Source organism: Halichoerus grypus, chromosome 5 (genome assembly GCF_964656455.1).
Source record: "Halichoerus grypus chromosome 5, mHalGry1.hap1.1, whole genome shotgun sequence".
Classification (NCBI taxonomy): domain Eukaryota; kingdom Metazoa; phylum Chordata; class Mammalia; order Carnivora; family Phocidae; genus Halichoerus; species Halichoerus grypus.
Window position 1 is genome coordinate 144,276,783 of NC_135716.1, and position 22,341 is coordinate 144,299,123.

Below are 22,341 nucleotides of genomic sequence, written 5' to 3' on the forward strand. Positions count from 1 at the left end.
AAAAATGAGAGGGGGCAGAAGAGGCGAATTTCTGTGAAGACAGCATGTTGGTGGGCAGTTGGCAAATTATGTGCCAGAAGAAAAGCAGTGTGGGTCACAGAGGTTGAGGGGCGCGCTGGTGGCTGCCGGGTGGGCACTACCGGGAGGCTCCCACCGCCTCCAGCAGTCAAGTGAAGGGTTGTCTTCTTTGGTGGCACTGCTGCCACCGCACACCCCCTGACTTTTCCTCTTGTGTTTCAATCTCTCACAGGACACGTTAGCCTATGCCACAGCTTTGCTGAATGAGAAAGAGCAATCGGGAAGCAGTAACGGGTCGGAGAGCAGTCCCGCCAATGAGAACGGAGAGAGGCATTTACAACAGGTATAGCAGTGGCCCACGTCCTCATGGGAAAGGGCACCACCTGCTCTCAAGTTTTCCAAAAAGAATTTTTGTAATCAAGAAAAAGAGGAGACACCAGCCCCGCCCGCTAGTGCTCCCTGTCCGGGGCTCACCAGCAGTGTGCTTCCAGGTGGAACAGTGCTGCCGAGTGAAGCTTCCACGAGGCTCTGGCCTCAGGCTCTGGCGGGCAGCGCTGTCGCCTTGGAGCTGGGCCTGATAAAGCCAGGCCGCGGCAGTGTTCCTCCCAGCAGGGTCTCTTCATTCTGCCGGGTTGCCACAAATCACCCCCTCCACCTTTGACTCTCACCAGCCTTCCTGGAAACACAGACCCTGGAAGGGCCATTGAAATACCCACTTGTCAGGGGAGTCAAAGAATACCTTTAAGCTTATTAAAAAAAAATAAAATGAACATTTTCAGTACTGCTCAGTCTAGTGGGCAAAGGAATGAAGTATGTATGGAGAGCTCACTGGTGAAGCAGGCGTACCCGTAATGGCGTGTGCCGGGAGGGTGGTCTCTGGAGTTCCACCACAGTGCTTGGCACAGAGGCCTGGTTAAATGAATCTTGTTGATGTTGTCTGTGCTATTTTTTTAACCTTTCAGATCCTCATAACCACCCTGTGAGGTCCCTGTTAACCCTTACTTTCCAGAAGGGACGTGGAAGCTCAGCACCGTGATGCAGTTTAACCCGGGATGGTGCTCAGCAGCTTACCTCTTCGCCTACTTCATTTGCAGAGAACATAATGGCTGTAGGACAGAAGCTCCTGCAGCTGCCAGACTCAGCCCGTGCCAGTGTGTGCACACGCGTGTACACACACACACACACACACACAGCCTGACCCCTCCCTCTCTGCACATCCCCTCCCGCAGTGTTTCGACACACTCCGCTCTCCCTTATCCTTTTAAAAAAACTCTTCTTCCCTTTTATCCCCTGCCTTCTTTCCCCTTCTTCACAGCCAGACTTCTCCAAAGAATGGTCCAGACTTGCAGTTTCTTCTCTCTCCCTCTTCCTTCGACCTCTTCCAGGCTGGCTCCCTGCCCCGTGGCTGGCTCAGCGGTCCGGTGACAAGTAGCCTACACTTCTCAGGCCTCATCGTAGTGGAGCGCTCTGCAGCATCTGACCCTGGTGGCCACTCCTCCCTTCTGGAAACACTCTCTCCCGGGGCTTCCATGGCACCTCGCTCTCCCAGCCTTCCTCCAACCCCTCCAGCTGTTCTTTCTCCGTCTCCACCACCTTGATTCTTACAGGTGCCACACAGGACAGTCCAGCTCTCTTCCTCAAAGACACCTCACACCCACCATCCCCATGCCTCCACCCACCCCCACCGGAGCTGGCCTCCCTCTGTGTCCTTATCATAAACAGCACCCTGTGCCCCGGACACACTGCAGTCCACTCACCGGTCCTGCCAGGTTGACCATTTAAATCTCTCCCGTGCATCTGTTCCATTGTCCTAAGCACCTTAGTGTCTTGGGGCTTTGTGAGAACTCCCTGCCTCGCTCTTGCTTCCCTCTACTTCGTCTGCTTAAACCCTCGATGGCTCTCCATTGCTGTCAGGGTAAAGGCCAGAATCTTCAGCACAGTCCTGCTTGATGTGGCCCCTGCCTACCTCCGCCCCCTTCATTTTCTGACTTCTGGATACCAATGGTCTTCTTGTAGTTTATCAAATGCCTTTTTTTTCCTTCCACCTCGGGCCTCCTCCCCCCGCCCCGGTCTGTCTTCCACTGGAGACACTTTGCAGAGACTTATGTGTCACTTTGCAGAGACTCCCTGTTCCTTCCCCACCCCCACCACCAGCAGCCCCAGGACACACGGCAGGCATTCAGAACTTTGTTAGTGTGCAAACCAAAGGCCACAGCTGCTGACAGAAGCAGAATTCAGGAGTGACCCAGAGCCATCTCCGGCAGAGTGGCGCAGTGCCCGGCGCACAGCCGCCCCGTCTCGGTGCCCCCCCGAGTTCTCACGAGCGCTGTGGCACTGTTGCCTAGTCGCTGGGTGCCTTCAGTGACTGGGAGAACATGGAAATGAGAGTTGTGCATAATCGGGAACCGTCAAATATAAGGTGTTACATTTCTGTTTTATTATCCTTTGATAAACTTTCAGTTGTTAAATGCACTCATTTACCGAACACAGGTCAGTGGGCACAGAGAAACTTTTCTCTAACTTTACCGTGCATGAAGTGAACTTCCTTCTCTTTTCAAAGGGTTCAGAGTCCCCCATGATGATAGGCGAGTTGAGAAGTGACCTTGACGACGTGGATCCCTAGAGGAACAGGCACACCGAGCGCGCAGTGAGGAGTCAGCTCAGTTCCCGGGTGCTCAGCGCTGTTTGGAAATCAGATTCTCACCCTTGAGCCCTTTAGAAGAGCCCGAAGCTTGGACTAGGGGGGCCTGCCGTGATCCCAGAGGAGTGTGTGTTTTTAAAGAAGGCACTCTTGGCCCCTGGAGAAGGTTCAGGAGCTGTTTGGCAGTGGGAGAACTCCTGCCCCCGGATCAGCCATCCTGGGGCACAGTCCGCACGGGGATTCACGTTTCTGTGGAGATTCTAGGAAATAAAGCCGGTGGCAGACTTTTTTTGTTACGAACATACAAGAGTGAATGGGGTAAAGCCATTGCTTTCCCTATAATGCTACAAAAGAAATCCCTTTGGTTTTTATATTTAAAAAAAAAAGCAAGCTGCCTTTAGATATGTGGGGGGCAAATTTTTAATCTTGCAGTAACATTGAATAGGAATATCCAATTTAAAATGATGTAAAGATAGGTGATAAAATTCCTTTTCATTGTAAAATAGTAGTTAAAGAACTCCGTTTACACAGACCTTTGTATTTAATATGTCTCCCTATTTGTATAGAATTTCAGGCGGGTCAGGATGAGAGCCCTGGGCATAAAAGTTGGATCTTGATGAAATGTTACCAGGATCAAAAATTGGGAAATTTATTATGCTCTTTAAGGTATTTTTCTGATATAATTGAGGTTGAAAAGAGCAATAAAAAAAAAAAAATGTCCTCCAGAAGTACAAGGTGCATTCTTTGACATCAATCAGTTATGGAATTTTTCCCCAAATTTTGAAAACCGCAAAATAAAAAGCACTTTAAATTATAATTTTATTGAGTTTGACTTCATAAAATCATCTTTTTAATGCTTGGAGACATATTGAATAAACTGTAGTCTTAAATCATGTGATCTGCAATCATTTGCTTTTGCTTAAGATATAATTACTAAAACCCTTGGTACTGGTTGTAAATGAAGTTAAATATTTGAGGTGAGAAGCACTGCTCTGTGAGTTGTAGTAATTTTAATGTGGAGAAGGAACTTGAGACTGTTTCTTTTCAACATGACTAATGAACACTGAAAAGAGACAAAGATTTATTTTCCCAGAAATAGCCAGAAAGTAATTGAACAGCTGTCCATTTTGTTGGTATTTCCCAAGTATACCACCATCCACTCATTTCAGATTAGATAACCAGCTTCCCTTTCTCCAGAGGGGAGAAGGGGATATGCCAACGTATTTCATATATTTTGTACATTTTGTATTTTGAGTTTCTACACACATTTTCAACCCTATTTTGCCTTTAGTTTCGTGTTCTGCCTTGTTTCCAACTCCCCGTGCACGTAGGGAAGCTTAGGAAGTGCCAGGTTGCCCCTGTTGGTTAGATTTGCCAAGTCAAAGAGGCGTGGCCAGCCCCAAAGTGCCTTTTTGGTGGCTTCCGCATTGTGTGGACACACGACAGACACCTTTCACTGCTGTGCACTCCAGCCCCCAGCCCCTTCGCCACTAAACGTTGAAGTGACTGTGCAGCCGGACCACAGTTTGTATGTGTGTCTACAGCCCCCACAGCCTAGCGATGGCCATTGTCAAGGACACTGCAGACGGGGCTGCATTTAAGAGCAGAACTGCGCCCTCAGAGAATTGGTCAGAAGGAGTTGGCAAATTTTACATGGTTCTGCTGTTCTTGGAATTTCAAATGTGATGTTTTAAAATTGATTTTGAGTTCATAAATACTCCCATGTCCTACTGTTTTCCTAACCGCCCACACCACAGCCTGCTCTCCACCCCCATCCTCACAAAACGATTGTGTAGGACATGACCTTGAAATGCCAGTGATGATCTGTGTTGGGATATCATCACTGGCAACTGCACTCTCAGGAGCCCAAATTCAGGAGTGAAATTGCCACTTCTAGTCCCTTATTTCCTATGGAAACAACGCCTCCCACCACCCCTAGCACCTGCTGTCCTCACTGTAAGGCTCCATCAGGATCACCCATCACTGTTGTGTATCATACGCTCTGGTTAAGTTTGTTTGTGTTGTTGCTGCAATGACCATCACTTCCTCTTTGCCAGGAACCACTTGATTTCCAGCGGCTGCAGTCTGCAACAAACCTGCTGAGGACTTTTTTTTAATGTACAACAAAGTGACAATTATGACAGGCTTACCTTGGAAGAGTCATTTTTACTGCCAATTTTTTGGACGAAGATGTTTTTATAAACCTTTCAAAATGGTCTGCACATCGAGTAGGAATTGCACAACTAACTCAATGCTGTGTGTTCTCAAGACACTCCCTCAGCGAGGCCCACCGTAGGGTGCCACGCCTGCCCCTCGGAGCCATCTGGGAAGGAAAACAAACGAGCAGCCCAGCGGGTATCTTGCCCATGACTTCTCCTGGAGTACTCACACGGTCACTGGCAACTAGAAGAAATGGTAGGACCCAGAGCATCGTGTCCTCGGACTTCCCCTGTCTTGCCCCACCCCCCCTGCTAACATTGAGATGTGTGCAGTTACCTTTTGAGCTTGGAACAAGCAGACTGGAATTTTCCTCTGCTACCTCTTGTGTACAAAATCTTGTTTATAAAATTTCAAAAGGAAGTAGATAAACTAGGGGAGAATCTTAATCCTAAATTTGGTTCATGAGTGGCAGAGTTCTTAGCTTCTAAGGGTATAAAATAAATTTTTCAAAAATGTAGAGTTGGAGTCCGGCCGACCTTCTTCTGCTCGGTGTGGGGAGGGGCGCCCCGGGCCCATGGCCTGGTGCGAGATGGCTCTGGGGTTGCTTTCGGAACTTGGCGCTGATGAGGTGAATCAGGCCCCTCTTTAATAATGAGGGGTGATGGCTCTTGTAAGCCTTTTGCGGTTCTTTCCTCTGCATAGCCTGACCATTTTAGGATTCGTTTGCCGAGCTTGGATAAGGATGCCAGGCTCAGGCTGATGGCCTACAGACATCTCCCCCATAGCTCTGAGGCCTCCCAAGTGGTCCCAGTAGAAATCACATCCCTGGGCAAGCTGGGCTTCTTATGAGACCATAGGTCTCAGTCTCACTCCTGATGTCCTGTGTGTGTGCACGTGGCTCCATGTTTGCTGCCCCAAACCTTCCTCCTGTGGCCCACACCCGTTCTCGTCCCACTCGCAGTGACCACCTGCCAACATAGGCAAGACCCAAGTCGTTGGCCTCTCTCGAGCCTGGAGCGGTCAGGGTATGGCTGTCCAATGAACCGACACCTGATTCCGCGCCCCTTTGGGGAAAGGGCATGTCCAGTACCGCGTAGCCCACCAAGGTGCCCATGGCTTTCAGGCTGTTCACTTCGGGCAGTTCTTGAACGCTTTCCATGATGGTAAGTTGTCAGAAAATACAATCGGGGGGGATTTTTGCTTTGCAGGCAGATTCCCTTATCATTTATGATATGGGCTGCTTAGAGGTAGGCCTTGCTTAAGACAGCTACACTCACCAACCCCAGAGAGGCCGGGAGGTCCCATATTGAATGGGATAATTACACTTCGCAAACTGGCCTGAGACTGTTCATAATTTCCAATCATGAAACGTGATCGTGGATATAGTGCTGGCTCATTACAGAAGCACTGGGCAGTCGTATAACTTATCTTATTCCATAAATACTGACTCTGTGCCGTGGGGAGGAGAGGATGAAAAAGACAGGGAACCAGAGCTTGGCAGTGGACGTGGAGGAGAGAGCGTCAAGAATGCCACAGGGGCACCAGTTACCAAAGAGGGGCGTCCCAACGGCCTAGGGGCTCAGGGAAGACAGATTTTATCCGAAGCCAGACGTAAGTGCTTTTTATCAAGTGCCTAGTACAAACAAGGCGTCATCCTAGACAGTCAAACTCAGGCAAGAGTCGTGACAAAGTTGTTTTTATTTTAAAAAGTCACCATATAATAAAAATGTTACAAAACCTGAAACAATTATCTTCCAAGTTACAAAAGCAAAACAGAAGTCTAGAAAAGCTTCTTGCTATAAAGCAGTAGAGCTGTTTACAAACAGACCCAATAGAGAAATGCTTATTTTTGTTTGCTTGGGTGGGGGTCAGGGAGCTCAAAGAGGGAGGGAGAGTTGCCCTCCCCCTCCAGCCCTGAGAGCCTCCCCACCCCCCATCAGAGAGAACCTGCCAGCGCCGTTCACCCAGTGCCCCGTCCTGCCTCACCGTACTGCCTCAGGCCTGTGCACCCCTTCTGAGCCTCAGAAGTTTACCTATAAAGGTGGGGGTCCCCACCTGTGTTGTAACAAGAGGCTTGGCTTTATAGCCAAATCCAGGTTATGTGTGGGCCCCACCTCCCTTCCTGGCCCTGCAAGCTTGGCAGGCACCCCTGCCCAGGTTCCCAGTTTCTTCCTCCCCGAAGGGCGGACGGCATGTGTCCTGTGCAGGGTGGGTGCGAGGGCTGGGTGAGATGGGGTGCGGGCCCCGCGGCCCCCACTGCGAACTGTAAAGTCGGCCCTGGGCGATGCCTCCTGCAGGCCACGCTGGGCCTACGGCCAGGCCTGCACCTGAGCACGAGGAGGGCTGCGGGAAGAAGCGAAGGCCGGCCCCTCAAGCACCGGGTCCGGTCTCCCGCCTCCGGCTGGATCTCTGTTGCTGTTGCCAGTGGCTCAGGAGTGGGTACGAGAGCTAGGGGTATCGTCAACAAAAGCTGTCTTCCAGGCCAGTCCTAACAGCAGGGCTGGGAGAGCCCGTGAGACCACCAAACTGACGCAGGTCCCTCCACAGAAGGAGCAGGGACTTGAACCCGGGTCTCCTGGCAGCCGACCATGGGTTCATTCTGGCCTCAATGTCCTCCTCTATCCAATGGGTAGAACAGACCCTGCCTTTGTCCCAGGGCTGCTCTGAAACCCTGTGAGAATGTGGGTGGAGAAGCACCTTGGCCCTTTGGAACCACTGGCCAGACCTGGGCAAGCATCACCCTTGGCAGGGCCTAGCCAGCCTGCACCCCACAGTACGGAAAACTGATCCTCCGTTGATCAGGGAGCCCAAAGGGGCTTCCCCAAAGAGGGCAGGAGGTAAGGAGCCATTTCCCTGTTTCACACTCACTTCCCCTTCCAGCCCTCAAGTGCCCACACACGGGAGGATGACTGCCTCCTTCGGGGAGCCCTCGGGGTCATTCTGCCCAGGAGCTGAGCGCAGCCTGACCCGAGTGTGTAAGTGGTGGAATGTCGGGTGCCTCCCATTCAGCACAGGTCTGGGGACAGGGCGATCCAGGCTGAGCGGTCACGTTCTCCCGGGCACGGAGCCCACACCGCCCCCACCATGCCAGCGCCATAGCTCCGGGAAGGTAGAGGTGTCCCCCATCCCCTGGGGCCCAGGCTGAGGAGGGCAGAGGAAGAGGGAAGGAGAAACCCTCACAAAGCTCCCCCAAGGCCTGGGACCACAGCTCAGGCCCTGACACCTTCCCCACGTACAGTCCTGGGCTGGGCAGTCACTGGGACCCCTGGGGTGCCTGCTCCCCCGAGGGCTGGCTCTGACAGCAGATGGTGATGGCCCCCCACAGCCTCCTCACTGGCCCTGCCTCCTGCACCAACAGTGCTGTCCATCGTGGGGATCCCCAGTGTGTGGGAAGCCCCGGGGACAGGAGGGCGCAGCCAGTCAGCGTCTAGCCCTCCTCGAAGGCCATGGTGACCTGCCGGGACCCAGGGACAAAAGCAAGCAGGTGTCCTGCCTGGGCACCCAAGAGCCAGGCCTGCAGGACACAGGGGATGCCCATTGCCAGGCCAACACCAAGCTCCTCCTCACCCCAACCCTGTGCCTCCTCCAGCCCTCCCCATGCCAGTCAGCAGCCACACCATCCGCCCAGGAGCGAAGCACAAACCTTGGAACCACCCAGCCCTCCCACCCACATCCAGCCCCCTGGGTCTGCAGGCTCCTCCTTCCGGTTCCACTACGCTCCACACTCCCACCTGGGCAGAGCTCCCCACCCCTCGGTCACAATGGATGTTCACTCGTCTACAGCTGGTCTCCCTGCTTCTGTCCTGTCCCCTGGAGTCTTCCCGGCAGCCAGAATGAACCTGTCCACACCCAGGTCAGACACTCCATTCCCTGAGCACAGCCCACCCCAACCCTGGACTCAGAACCCTACGGGGCTCCCAGCTCACTCAGGCAAAATCCAAAGTCCTCAGGCCCCACCTGACTTGGTCCTGTCCCCTCTCTGGTCCCCCTGCTTCACTCTGTTCCCCATCCCACAGGCCTCCTGTCTGCTCCTGGCACCCTCCAGGCATGCTCCCACCACGTCAGGATCTTCACCCTGGCTGTTCCCACTCCTGCGACACTGTTCCCTGTGATGCCTTCCACCTTCTCAGTGAGGCCTCTCCTGAGCACCCCGCACCCAACATTCCCTCCCCTGCTTTATTTGTCTCCATAGTATCTTTTAAGTACTCTATATTACGTTTCGTTTTCGGTCCTTCTCCCCCACGAAAACGGACACTTCAGGAAAGAAGTCGGGTTCGTACCCCAGCGCCGGGGACAACGCCGGAACCCCACAGCCCTCACGCAATCCGTGCTGAGCCAGTGGATCTGGGGACAGGGTCCTTGCCCTAAAGAAATGCGTCATCCAGACCACAAACACCACTCTCGTGCTCCTAAAAACCTTTTCGGAGCGCATTAGAGCAGACCACCCAGGGCTTCCTTTTAAGAAGCTCCCTGCGGCTTTTTTAAAGGCGAGGAGAGAGCTGTGGGTGCGCGGGCACTGAGGGTTTGCCGGGTGCGCGCCCGCGCTCTGTCGGCCACTTGGCTGCTCCTCACTCAGCTCGCTTGTCCCCTCCTCTGGGTCATAGCGGGGTGCTCTCTGGCCCCAGAATCCAGTGGGGCTCCTAGCCCCGAGCAGCCTCCGGCAGCTTTGTTCAATGCGGTAACCAAGGAATGCAGGAGGACGGCAGTGCTTCCTGTAGCAGGCATGCACGCTCTCCGCGAGGGGAGCAGTGCGCCCCGACGGCAAACCCCACTACGCCCCAAAGCAAAAACTGGCCCAGCTACACCCAAACACACACACGTGCTGTTCCCCACAAACCTCTGCCCAGATACGTGAGGGCCACACAGAAAAGCTGCACGGGGCAGGCACACACCAGCCCTTGGGGCGCTGGGTGCCTGTCCTGCCCCCACAGGCCGCGTCACCATCGCTGCAGGGCCTGGGATTCCTGACTGTGCCCGGCGCAGGGCGGCAAGAAGCATGGACCCTGGCCTCCTCGAGGCCCACACACTGGTGGGGCCGCCTGGGGGGCCGAGGTCCTCCGCCTCCCATTGGGAGCTGCAGCCTGGGGCAGAGGAGAGTGGCCCAGACACTTGGAGGCTGGGGGACCCTCTGTCTCTCCTCCTTGCCACCCTCAGACTCCATTGCTTTAGGGTCTGAGGCCAGAGCCGGGAAATCCAGAAACAAGTCAAGGTAGGAGAGACACTAGCTTGAGTGACACAACTCCTGGGCTCTCAGCTCTGCCGCTGGCCTGCTGTGTGACCGTGGGAAAGCCACTCGACCTCTCTGAGCTTTAGTTTCTGAGGGCAAGCACTCTCTCCTCTGCACCTGGAGATGGACCAGGAGATGGAGCTCCCCCAGGCCCCCACCCAGGCAGAAGTTCAGGGCTGAGCTTGAAGTCTCTCTGGGGCACTGGGGCCTCCCCTCACGGGCCTGGGAGTCAGACATATCCCCAGCTACAAGATCTTGGAAGGTGGTACTCAGCTACACCAGCCTCAGTTTGCCCATCTGTAGAATGGAAAGAGTGACCATGCCTTCTCACAGGGTGGCGCTGAGGATGAAACAAGGACCCGCAGGTGCAGCCCCACCCAGCGCCTGGTGGGGGGCAGGGTGCGTTGGGGTCACCTTCACTAGAAGCCCCCGTGTCTTCGCTGAGGGGCCCTGGGGAAGTCACTCAGCGTGTGCAGGGTGCATTTTCCTTAGCTCTTTGAGTGGGCTTCCTAGCGAGGTTCTGTGGCTCCCAGGATTTTAAACTGGCACGTGCCCTTGAGCTTATCTGCTGGGCGTTCCCGGGGGGGAGAGTGACCAGAACACCATGGACTTCCCACCAAACCAGGACCCCAGCGAGGAGCATGGCCGGTGGCCCGTGGGACCTGCTCGTCTCTCCTCTGGACAAGGGCCCCTGCCACCTGACTGCGCTCATCTTTCCACTGCAATTGCATTCTGCACACCCTACCAGCCTGCTCTTCCTGGAGCCAGCTCTTAACTCATCACCGCCCCTTGTCACCCTCTTCCTCCTAAACCTTCAGTGGCTCCCCAGCACATACGTGCTTGAGAATCAGCTGAGCCGGTTATTCCAGGCCCACCATCTGCCGTCTCCCCGGACTCACCCCAGGACACCCCATGCTCCATCCAAGCAGGACAACTCAGCCTCCTCCCAACTGGAGGGGCACTATCCCCGGGGTCTGCAACAAGGATTCCACCCCCCAACCTGCCATGACGTCCTGCTACCTGCACCAGGCATGCTTTCCACACAAGGTAGCCCATTCATAGTTACCTGTAGCAGGGCACAGACTTCAAAGCAAAGAATGATAATGATGGTAGCTAACATTTGTATTGTCCTAGCTAAGCGCTTAGCACCCATCATCCCCATTTCATGGGTGAGGATCCTGAGGCACAGAGAGGTGAAGTAACTGGCTGTTGACTGGCAGAGCCCAGGTGAACCCAAGGTCAGCAACACCTTCAGCCCCTGCCCTGAGTCCCTCCCTGAGCGGCCTCCCATGCTCTGTCTGGGAGCTTCCCACCTCACGACAGCCCATGAAGCAGGTCCTACCTGATCCCTCCTGGGAGGAGTGCACAGAGCTGAGAGCTGAGGCCACATGCCCAGGGTCACGGGACGGAAGTGGGAGAACTGACCTTCACCCCGGGCAGTCAGGCTCCAGCGTTGGGCCAGCCCGGTGGGGGCAGGGGTGCCAGGAGCTAGGGACTTCTCCTGCCCCCGAGGACATGGCCCCGCGGTAGCAGCAGGCATGGGTCTCCATTCCAGCCCCAGCGGGGAGCAGGGGGAGGCAGGGACGAGGCTGAGGGTGCGATGGTGCCGGCCCAGGGGAGAGAAGAAGGAGGGCCCAAGGTCACAGGGATGGAGATTCAGGAGGGAGAGGGACCGGGGCTCGGGGGTGCAGCTGTGTGATCACGGAGGGGTAGGGTTCATAGACTAGGATGGTAGAAGTTCAAGACCCTCCCCGCCCCGGGCTCCTGTGTTGGGGTTTCTGACGATACCCTCCACAGCCAGGCCGGATCAGCCTCCAGGAGCACACCACATGAAGCCCACAGGGGTCGGGCCTGCCCATCCTCCCCTCCATCCTGGGGGCTGGGGGCGTCCACACCTACCTCGGGAGCCGAGGCTGGAGAGCGAGGCGGTGTCCTCCCAGAAGGCCACCGGCCCTGGCCGGCAACACTGAGAGCCCAGATACACCTGCCCACCGCGGGCAGCAGGACCATCCACCCCCTGTGGGCTGAGCCGGCTGGCCTTCCCGAAGAAACTCCAGGCTCGAGAAGTCCGACAGGTGGCTAACGGCTCGCCCAGCCACTCGTCTCTGGGTGCCCCAGGCTCCCTGTGGGCTCCTTAACCTGCCAAAGCCTCCGTGAGTTTCTGCACTTAGTGTCCGCCTAAGTACCTCACCATCTCATTTAGTTCTTCAGTGACCATTCCTATGTTTATGCCCAGCCTCCAGATAGGGAACGGAGACTCAGCAAGGCAAAAGAATTTGCCCAAGCTGTTGGACTAGTAAGGGGCTGAGCTGGGACTTGAACCGAGCCTGGTACCAGGCCAAAGCCTAGTTCTTTTTTTTTTTTTAAGAGAGAAAGAGCAGGGAGGAGGAGAGAGAAAATCTTAAGCAGGCCCCACACCCAGCGCAGAGCCCACTCTGGGTCTTGAGGAGACTGTGAAGCTCCTCAGCCAAGTAGAGAAGCAGTGTGAAAACAGGAACTTTGTGTTCTCACCAAGTTAGGAGGACAGGGGGTGGGAAGGGGGGGAGGCGTGTGGGGAAAGGGGCAGAGGCTGAGAAACAGAGGTATTTCAGACTCGCAGTAGGGCCAAGGTGAGGAGAAGGGAGGCCAGAAGTCCTCAGCTACCCAGGCCTCTTTCTGCGCCTGCACCATAGCTGCGACCTCAAGGCTATGCTAGGGGAGTAAGAGCCTGCCTGTCCTATGAGAGGAACCTTCCGAATAGCATCCGCTTCAAAGGAATTTTGGGCCCTGAGTCATGCTCTTCTAAAATGACGCAGGCCCCGCTGTTGCAGAGCCTGTCCCTGTGAGGTTCCCACGGGCAGCAAGTTCATCAGCACAAGGACAGCTAGCAGGCAGACCACTGGCTTTGATCCCAGCTCTGCCCCTTGTTGTCTGTGCGGTCCCTTCTGAACCTTGGTCTCCTCATCTTTCAAATGAGGATGGAAATACCTTTGGGGCATGGCCAGGCTGAAAGGGCATCCTGTACCTAAAGCCAGGAGTCACTGTGCTTGGTACTCAGTAAGTGCTCAATAGATGTTTCCGCGATGGGTACATTAAGAACGGTCCCCAGTGTGCCACGCCCTGCACCGGGAAGCCAGGGAAGAGCTCGTGGAAGGCGTGCAGGAACCCCCGGGGAGGTGGCTCGGGCCCACAGACGGCGGGCAGTGCACTCCATCTGTGAGCGTGGGTCTCCTCCCTCAGCACTGCCATGCAGATGCCCCGGCAACCTCCGGGCAGCCTGGCTCCAAGCAAGGGGGAGTGCCACGATGGCATTAAAAAATAATAATAATGCTATGTGTCCCTTACCCACCTCTACTAACAAATGAGAATTACAGCAAAAGAAACACAGTCCAGTCTAGGAGGTCTCAAGAGAAGCTACCAAATTAGGACCCCAAAAAACACACAGAGGCCAACTATTAGCATTAACTTAGTTTATACAACACTTTCAAATTTGGCAGTCAGCAAAAACAGGAACCATGGGCCACTCGAGAACGGACGCTCTGCACCCGCACCTAGCTCTCTGTGGGCCCAACCCTGGCGGGACCGCCCTTGGAGGCCCTGCCTGAAGGTCACCTCCTTCCAGAGACCTTTCTAGTTACACCTCTCTCCCCAGACCCCATCAGAATAAATCACTTCCTCCCCATTCTAGTAACTCTATGACCGCTTCCAGAGGCACTACGGGCTGTGTGGCCATGGGCAAGTCCCTCAACCTCTCTGAGCCTCAGATACCTCCTTTGTATGGTGGGAACCGTAATATCTCTGGCACAGGCCTGCTGGGAAGGCTAAGAGAGGTGGTTGTGTTACGCACCGGCCTCATGCTCTGCAAATGCAAGCCCAAGGGATGCGTGAGTGAACTAAAGCAACAGTTTTCAAATGGGAGAAAAGACAAGGCCACGGTCTATAGGCACAGACATGCTTGCTCTTATCTGCTTCTACTGCTCTCAAACAGACACACCTGTTCACGAACGTTCAGCGGCTCTCCAGACCCTAAATGATAAAGTTCAAACTCCATGCTCCTCTTGGTCTCCACCACAACCTAACCTCCCACATTTCTATATGTGCACCTTGGGCCCCAGCCAGAGTTGAGTAGGGTCCATAATCCTTTACCTAAAGTCTTAGGGCCAAATGGGTTTTAAGATTCATAATTTATTTGGACTTTACAAAGGTAGTAATGGGCAATCAAGGTGCTCAGAGGAGTTGGGAGCAGCATACTGTAATCTATGCAACAAAATATATGAATATGAATACTCACATAAATAGAATAAATTATAAATAATCTCATGTCTGGGACACCTGGGTGGCTCAGTCGGTTAAGCGTCTGCCTTCCACTCAGGTCATGATCCAGGGTCCTGGGATCGAGCCCTGCATCAGGCTCCTTGCTTGGCGGGGAGCCTGCTTCTCTCTCTGCCTGCAGCTCCCCCTGCTTGTGCTCTCTCACACCCACTCTCTCTCTCTGTCAAATAAATAAATAAAATCTTTAAAAAAAAATAATTTCATGTCAGTTCAGGCCAGGTTACCACCAAATAGATTATAAGAAAACCTTTTGGTTTTTGGAACATTTTCCATTTCAGAAGGCAGATAAGGAGCTGTGGACATGCGCTCCCTATTCTCCACCTCTGGCCTTCCCAGCTCTGTGTGTTCATACTACCCCTTCCCCTAGAATAAAACTCTCCTGCTACCTTTATTTATTAAACTCCTATTTATGCTTCAAAGGCCCATCTAAAATGCCCCTCCACTAAATGAAAATCTAATGAATTGGGAGGGCACTTTGTGCAGTGGATGGAGAAGTAGACTTCTGGTTCCAATACACCAGGGGGATGAACCCCCTCTCTCTGGGCCTCAGCTTCGCAGGAGTAAAATAAAAGGATTAGTCCAAAATCCTTCTCTGCCTGGCAAAAATACCATCACTCTAAATTCAATTCCCACAAATATCCATTGAATTAATGAAAAACTGAACTTTCAGAGGTTCCTGTTCCAAACCTCCACCAGGGCAGAAACATCTTCGATTGCTTGCTCACCTGCACTCACTGCTCACTACTTCTGGAAGAGTTGTTTGGGGGCAGTGGTGACTTGAAATGCCCTTTCTCATCCCAGCAACGTCCTTCTAGAAGGTGAAAGCCTCAGGGAACAAGGAAGGGGGGCTCACAGCTGGGGGGGGGGCTAAGCCAGACTGAAGAAAGGAGCAGTAACAGAAGGCACAGGGATCCCTAAGGGCCCCGTGCCCCCGCCCACCCTGGCACACTCGGGCCCCGGGGGCTGGGGCAGATGCGCCGCCAGGTATCCATTAGTGCTCCAGGAGCTGCAGTGTGGAGTGAAGAGGATGTCACAGGAGGTCACTGCAGCCAGCTCTCTGCCCTGCCTCACATGGGGCTGTCACAAGAACTCCTTTCCCTTCACAACAAGCCCTAGGGAAGGACTGTCACCTCCCCTTTAAAGAGGAGGAAATGGAAGCCCAGAGGTTGCGGAGCACCACACCCCCTGTGAGCAATGGAGCCAGGATTCAACCCCAGTTCTGGCTCCAACCCGGGGCAACGGGACCAGTTCCAAGGCCTGGGAAGGTTGTAATCGGAGAGAACCAGGCGGCCCTGAGCAGGGAGCTCCCATAGCCCCGGGGCCAGGTGCTGGCACTGACCTTCGGGAAAGTCGCCAGGGCCACCCTGGGCGGACCGCGGCGTGCGCTGCGGCGTGGGGCTCAGCCTCCTGGTTCCCGCTACCTGGCGCGCCGCCTCCCGCCCGTGAGCACCCGCAGCCCTTCCCAAGGGGTTGGGCCAAGGACTCCCTGCGGGCTTCCAGAACAACTCCGCCTCTTCCCCTTTCGTTTTGTTCTTTCGCTCGGCTGAAAAAGGTGCCATACTAGAATATGAGTTCTGTGGCTCGAAGAAATTGCCCCCCGCCCCTGTGAGCCGCCGTCTCTCCCACTCCGCCCGGACCGCGACAGTGCCGTCTCTCTCCAAGCCCCCATCCCCACCCCGCTGCCCACCTCCGGGGCCCGGAGTTCCCGAGCCAGGTCAGAACGCACAGCGACAGCAGGGCGACGGCCTCCGTGTGCGGCGCGGTTTGGGTCGCTCTCCGGGCAGCCGCTCCTTCACCCGCCGAGCCACGGTGCTGCGGCGCGGCTGAGCCCCGACCGGCGACCCCGGCAGCGCTCTGCTCGCGCCACCTCGCGCCTCCGCCTCCCAGCCTCGCGCACCTCCGGGCCGCACGGTGCACGGCGCGCCCGCGAAGGGCCGCCGTCCCGGTTCCGCCCGCGGTCCCCCGGGCATCCGCGCCCAGCCCGTCACCCGGCGAGCGGAGGGCGCTCGGAGACCTTCGCTCCAGCCCCTCCGGTACGCGGAGAAACTGAGGCCGGAGAGGGGACGGCAACTGCACGGGTCCCCGCTGCGGGTCGGCCCCCGCCTCCCCCTCGGGCACGCGCACCTTGGCGCAGCGGCGCGAGCAGGCGGTGGCCACGTGCGGGGCCGGGTGGGCGGCTGTTCCTGCTGCGACGGCGAGGCGAGCGCCAGCTCCCGTCCGGGCCGCGCTCGTGCCCCTGCGCGGGAGCGCCCGCGGGACCCCGGAGCACCAGCAGCCGCCGTCACGGCCGCGCGCAGCTGCCCGCGCCCATCGCGGGGACAGGAGAGGTTTGCGCCCTGGCGGGGACACCCGGGCTGGCGCGCGGTCCAGGCCGCCCGCGCCTGTGCCTTGCGGCGGGGAGCACCGTCCGTGCGCGGGACTCGGGGCCCCGGTGCGGGCTGCGCCATGCGGCCCCGGCTGTCCCGCTCTCTGCTCCGCTCCCGGCTCGGACCCGGAGCAGAGCCGAGCGGCGCCCGTCTGCAGCGGCGCGCAACTCCACGGCCGCGCGGAAACTTTCTGGGGCTGGGTGCGCGACGCCCGGGCCCCGGGAGATCGAGCCCCCAGAGCCCCGTGGGACGATCCTACTCGATTAAACATTAACGGGCCCCCCAGCCCCACGACTGGAGGATCAGGTTTCAGCCTCGCTTCCCCAGACAGCGTCAGATTGCGCTCAGAGGAAGGAAACAACAACCCCAAATCCTAACTGGGCTGGAAGGTGGGTCCGTGCCCTCGAGGAGCCTTCTCCCCACCCCTCCTCTCCGCCCTGAGCCCTGAGCGGTGCCAGACACCGAGTTCAGTTGAATCCACCTCGTCTGTGTTTCTGGGGTGTGCCTTGTCACTAGCCAGCCACCCGGCTCGCCTCCTCCCCGAACGCCGTTAAACCACCCCACCCTGGCCCTCCTTGTCGTTGCCTATGACCGCGGACTCCTCACTGCTTTCCCCCCTCCATTCTTTCCGTGGGGCCCTAGCCTGGCATCCTGGAGACTCCGCTCCTACCCCACTCGGGCCTCTGTGCCCTAGGCACCCTGCACGCACATCCACACTTAGAAGGATGTGTGGTACAAAGACTGTGTATTTTAATCTGCAGGTATGTCATACATGTACTTTCAAGAATTCCCCTGCAGGCACAAGCTCAGTGTTCCAAACGATTCCACTTGCAGATTCCTCCTACACACCATGTCCCAGGACGCAACTGAACGGGCATCTGGCAAACACCACAGGAGGCAGGGGGACCCGCGGGGCAAGAGCAGTCCCAGCCTCAGATTGTGCGCGCAGCATCCCTCCAGGGGCTCGTGGGGGAAGAAACAAAGGAGACTTCATGATCCCACTGTGCAGCTAAGCAATGGGTTCCCAGTGAAATGACTTGCTCTGAGCCTGGGTCCCTGAGTCGGTGCCCTTTCCTCCTTGTTGGCAAACACCTCACTCTGGAGGGTGAATTGAACAAACACTCTGCAGCCAGGGAGGGTGACACTGACCTCTGGGAGGTCAGGGCCTTGTCCACTTTATTCCGTCCTGGAATATCCCACCATCCGTGGCACAAAGTAGGAGCTCCTCTCTCTGCAGGCTGCCTGCCCCCATAAAGGGAATTGTATTTGAATTGCGCTTTTGGCCGCTTCCTGGTCACGGCCCCCTCCTGTAGGGAGAAAAGCCCTTGGGAGGTGGGATCAAGCCTGTCCTGATGCTCTTTGGAGCACCGGGCTTCTCACCTACCAGGGGTTCTTAAGGTGTACCCAGAGGATGGTCAGGCGTGGGTGCACACGGGGACATGATGTCCCCAGGCCGACAAAGGGGGGTACGGTCAAGGGTTCAGGGAGGGTGTTTGGATGGAAGTGGGGGGAGCAAGAAAGCCCCACAGGCACCTTGGGGGGGTCACTTCTCATCCGACACCCTGCACTGCATGCTGGGAGGGGCCGTCCCAGCTAGGCCTCCTGCCATTCCGCAGGGCTTTGGTCCCTTGGTAACTACCCCCCTACACGCGCACACACACACACACACACACACACACACACAAGTTGCCCAAAGCAGGTGTATCATCTCATCTTGCCCTGGCCGGCTGCTAACTAGCCTGCTCCTCACTGAGTTGCGGGAATCAGGATCAGACAGAAGCCCCCCAGTCCCGGTCCTCCTCTCCGCCCTGAGTGCTCTCTGAGCCAACACCCATCCTTTCCTCCTCCTTCTTTCCTCTTTCAGGGGCAAGGAGACCATCCCTTTAGCATTCTCAAACCTGCCATTCTAAAAATGCCTTCCCCCACTTCTGGGGTCCCTTGACTTCCACCCGCAGCCTGAGCTCACTGTTCATGCTCTCTGTCCCCCCAGCCTCAGAAACTTGGAGTCTGCAGCTGCTAGTGGCATGAGTGTCAAGTGAGGCCATTCAGCAGCATCAACATTTTGAACCTGAATACTTTTGTGGGGGGGAGGGAGCATCCTTTTTGTGTATATGTTCAACTTAAAAATTTTTTTGCAAGAAAATGTTATTTTAACTGTGAATAGCTTAAAAGGATATACAGTGAAAAGTTCATCTCCCTCCCATTCCTGACCCCCCACCTTCCCAGGGTTAATCGCTGTTACCCATTGTAGTGGGTCACATAGTGTCCCCTCAAAGATATGTCCCAGGTATGTGTGACTGTGACTTAATTTGGAAATAAGGTCTCTGCAAGGTAATTAAGCTAAGGATCTCGTGGTGAGATCATCATGGGTGTAGGATGGGCCCTAAATCCAAAGACTGGTGCCGCGAGAGAAAGGAGAGGGACATTTGAGACACAGAGGAGCATAGGGAAGGAGGCGGTGTGCAGAGGGCGGCAGAGATGGGAGGGAGGCTGCCATCAACCCAGCAAGGTCGGGAGCCACCAGAAGCAAGGGAGGGTGGTTCTCCCCTAGAGGCTGCAAAGGGAGCGGGCCCGGCGCACAACTGAGTTTGGACTTCTGGCCTCTAGAACTGTGAGACAACACGTGTCTGTCGTTCTGAGCCCCCGTATTTGTGGTAATTTGTTACAGCGGGCTTAAAAAACTAATACCCACATTTATTATCTCTTCAGGGATATTCCATTTTTATAAAAAAAAATTTTAATGGACTTTTAAACATTTACTTCTTGATTTATTTTTAACTTTTTTTTCAATATTGGTGGGTGGGAGGGGCATCTTAATCTTTTTAGAACTCAGGAGCTCTAACATCTTACTCCAGCCCTGCACTTGGGGTTAAGACTCACAGGTGCATCTACACCTGCTTCATTGTTTTTCCAGTTGTAACTTCTTCTACGCCAATCTCTTCTGATGAATGTGCAGGCTGTTTTCTGTCTTTTGCTATTACAAACAAAGCTGCAGGGCCTCTCCTCATCCATGCCTCTTGGCACACGTGTGAGGGTATCTGTTTTATAAATTCCTAGCAGTGGCGTCTCTACGTGAGAGGCGTGTGAATATTTCCTACTGATACGGTCTCACCAAGAACGCCCGGGGAATCGGGGAGAACAGGCTAGGTTTTGCCTCAGGTGGGCACAACCCGCAAACCGCAGGAGCTTCACATGACAAAGGCTTCTTTCTCTCTCACAGCACCTGTCCACCTCGGGCTTTGCCGCACACGTCACTCCCTCACCCCAGAACCAGACTGAGGACCAACCAGCATGGAGAACGATGCTGGACCCTGAGGCGGAAGGAAAGGGAAAGTGGTGAATCATTCAGGGCTCCCACCCAGAAGTGACCCCTTCCACTCACATCTCATCCTCCAAAGCAAGCTGGGGGGTCACACCTCAGTTCTGGGTTGGGATGTGGCAGCACACCAGTGCCCAGAAAGAGGAAATCGGGGATATTTGTGAATTCCGCTTGTAGCTGCCGCTCACAACTACACGCACACCAACACAGTTGTCAAACAGTTTGATCTGTCATATGCTTAAAAACTGTCCTCATGTGTTTGTCTTTGAACTGTATCTTCATGTCTTTCGTTCATCTTTTCCATTTGGCTGTTGGTCTTTTGTTTAATGATTCCTAACCACTGTTCATATAGAGTATGAAGATTGGCCTGTTGTCTGCCATACATGTTGCAGATATTTCTCTCACTTGTGGATTGACTTTAGACTTTATGGTATTTTATTCCATAGAATAAGCTGTTGCCACTGTTCGAACTGTTCACCGGAAGATCAAGATGCCATGTCAGCAGCAGGACGAGTGATCTGAGTTCAGGGAGGCACTGGGGCTGGGAGTCCTCAGCATACTGATGATGTTCAAAGCCACCGACTGGCAGAGGTCACCAAGACAGTGTGTCCAGGAGGAGGAAGTGGCCCACTGGGTCAAAAGCAGCCGATAGGTCATGCAAGTGAAGACAGAAAATTGATTCAGCAGATCCGATTATGGTGTCTGGTGATTAGATCTAGCAACGCAGAGATCTGGCAACACAGAATGGCCTGACGAAGAGGGTGCTAGAGGGAATGCAGGCAAAGGAACTAAGACGGCCAGCAAGTACAGGGACTCTCCTATAAGGGGAGCAGGAAAATGGCCTATGGCCAAAGGGAGTAGGAGGCCAAGAAAGGGTTTTTTCCTAGATGGAAGCTACTAGAGCATGCTATGATACATATGAGGGACAAGCTAGCAAAGCAGGAGCGGGAGCATTTCTGCGGGAGGTGAGACGGGGTGTCTTCTGGTGCATAAGTGGAGAGTTTATCCTTAAGGCTGGGCCCAGATACTATCCTCATAACAAGTGAGACAGTTGGGGGGGGGGCGGCAAGGCTGCAGGTAGCTGGGTCAATGCAGGAGCAGGAGGTTCCTCTGGCCTCTGGATTCTCACTGAAGTAGGAAGCGAGGCATCAGCTGGAAGGAAGGATGGGGGAGGAGGTTTGAGGGGAAAGAAGGTATGATGTCATCTTGGGGCAAGGCAGCATCTCCCAGGGTCTAGGGGCATGGGCTCCGGGGCAGGTCACTCAATCTCCTCCATGCTTCTGTTTCCTCAATTGTAAAAAATATATATAAAATAAAATAAGTGGAGACGACAGAAGGGCTAGAATGCGTGGGTTTGTGGGACAACCTCAAAAACACCCCCCTCCCCCGGAGGTCTCTGGTTGGTAATTAAGTGAAGCCACAAAGCTTGCATGTGTCCTTGCTGTGTCTGGCCGCCTGGGTGCGGGAGCGGAGCTGGCGGAGAGCTGGATGTACGCGGGGCTGGGTTTTCGCCCACGGAGTACAATACATAGCGGGGGGAGGGCGTGCAGTGGGTGGGCAAGGGGCAGATGAGAGGCCGGCCCGGGCAGTTTCAGCCAGGGAGACAGGTGAGGAGGTGAGACGGAACCAGAGGTGACAAGTTGGCGGCATCAGCGGATGGTAGGTGTGGGAGGTGTCGAGGAAAGTGGGAGTTGGGAGTGAGCTAGAAAAAGGGGAAGTGGTGACCAGGAAGTGGGGTGTCCAAGGGGCGCCTGGGTGGCTCAGTCGGTTAAGCGTCTGCCTTCGGCTCAGGTCATGATCCCAGGTCATGAGCCTGCTTCTCCCTCTGCCACTCGCCCTGCTTGTGCTCTCTCTCTCTGTGTCAAATAAAATAAATAAAATCTTTTTTAAAAAGTGGGGTGTCCAACACTGAGGTTCTGGAGGAGACAGAACTGCAGGTAGAGACAAAGTTCTTGACCTTGTGCAACAGACGGAGTGGTGGCAAGGTCTTGCAGGGGACAAGCTGGGAGTCCAGAGCACCCAGAGGGTTATCTGCGTGCGTGCTGGAATCCTCCCAGCAGGAGAAGGTGACCATGAGTTAAGCCTTCAGTACGCAGGGCTGTCACCTGATGACAGGACATTTACGGAGAACAGAAGGACAGCGCTGTGGAAGAGGCAGTGAGGAGCAAGGAGGATCCCACCCTACTTCAGGCCGTGGGAGAGGAAACCGAGGAAGCAGTGGCCTTGGAGGCAAAGGGGACTTTGGGTAGAGCAAGAAGGGCAAAGAACGTCCCGACAGGCATTTTAGGGCAAGGAGGAT

General features: G+C 55.1%; 1 protein-coding gene across 2 annotated transcripts in view; it reads left to right on the forward strand.

Annotated features, from left to right (window-relative positions):
* USP24 (ubiquitin specific peptidase 24) overlaps positions 1 to 5,336 on the forward strand; it is a 134,203-nt gene extending 128,867 nt beyond the window's left edge. For both annotated transcript variants that reach the window (XM_078073094.1, XM_078073095.1), the window contains exons 67-68: positions 251 to 361; positions 2,579 to 5,336. In XM_078073094.1, the coding sequence (XP_077929220.1) occupies positions 251 to 361; positions 2,579 to 2,641 (174 nt within the window). In that variant the 3' untranslated portion in view covers positions 2,642 to 5,336. The remainder of the gene's footprint in view (positions 1 to 250; positions 362 to 2,578) is intronic.
* Positions 5,337 to 22,341: the final 17,005 nt, after the last annotated feature.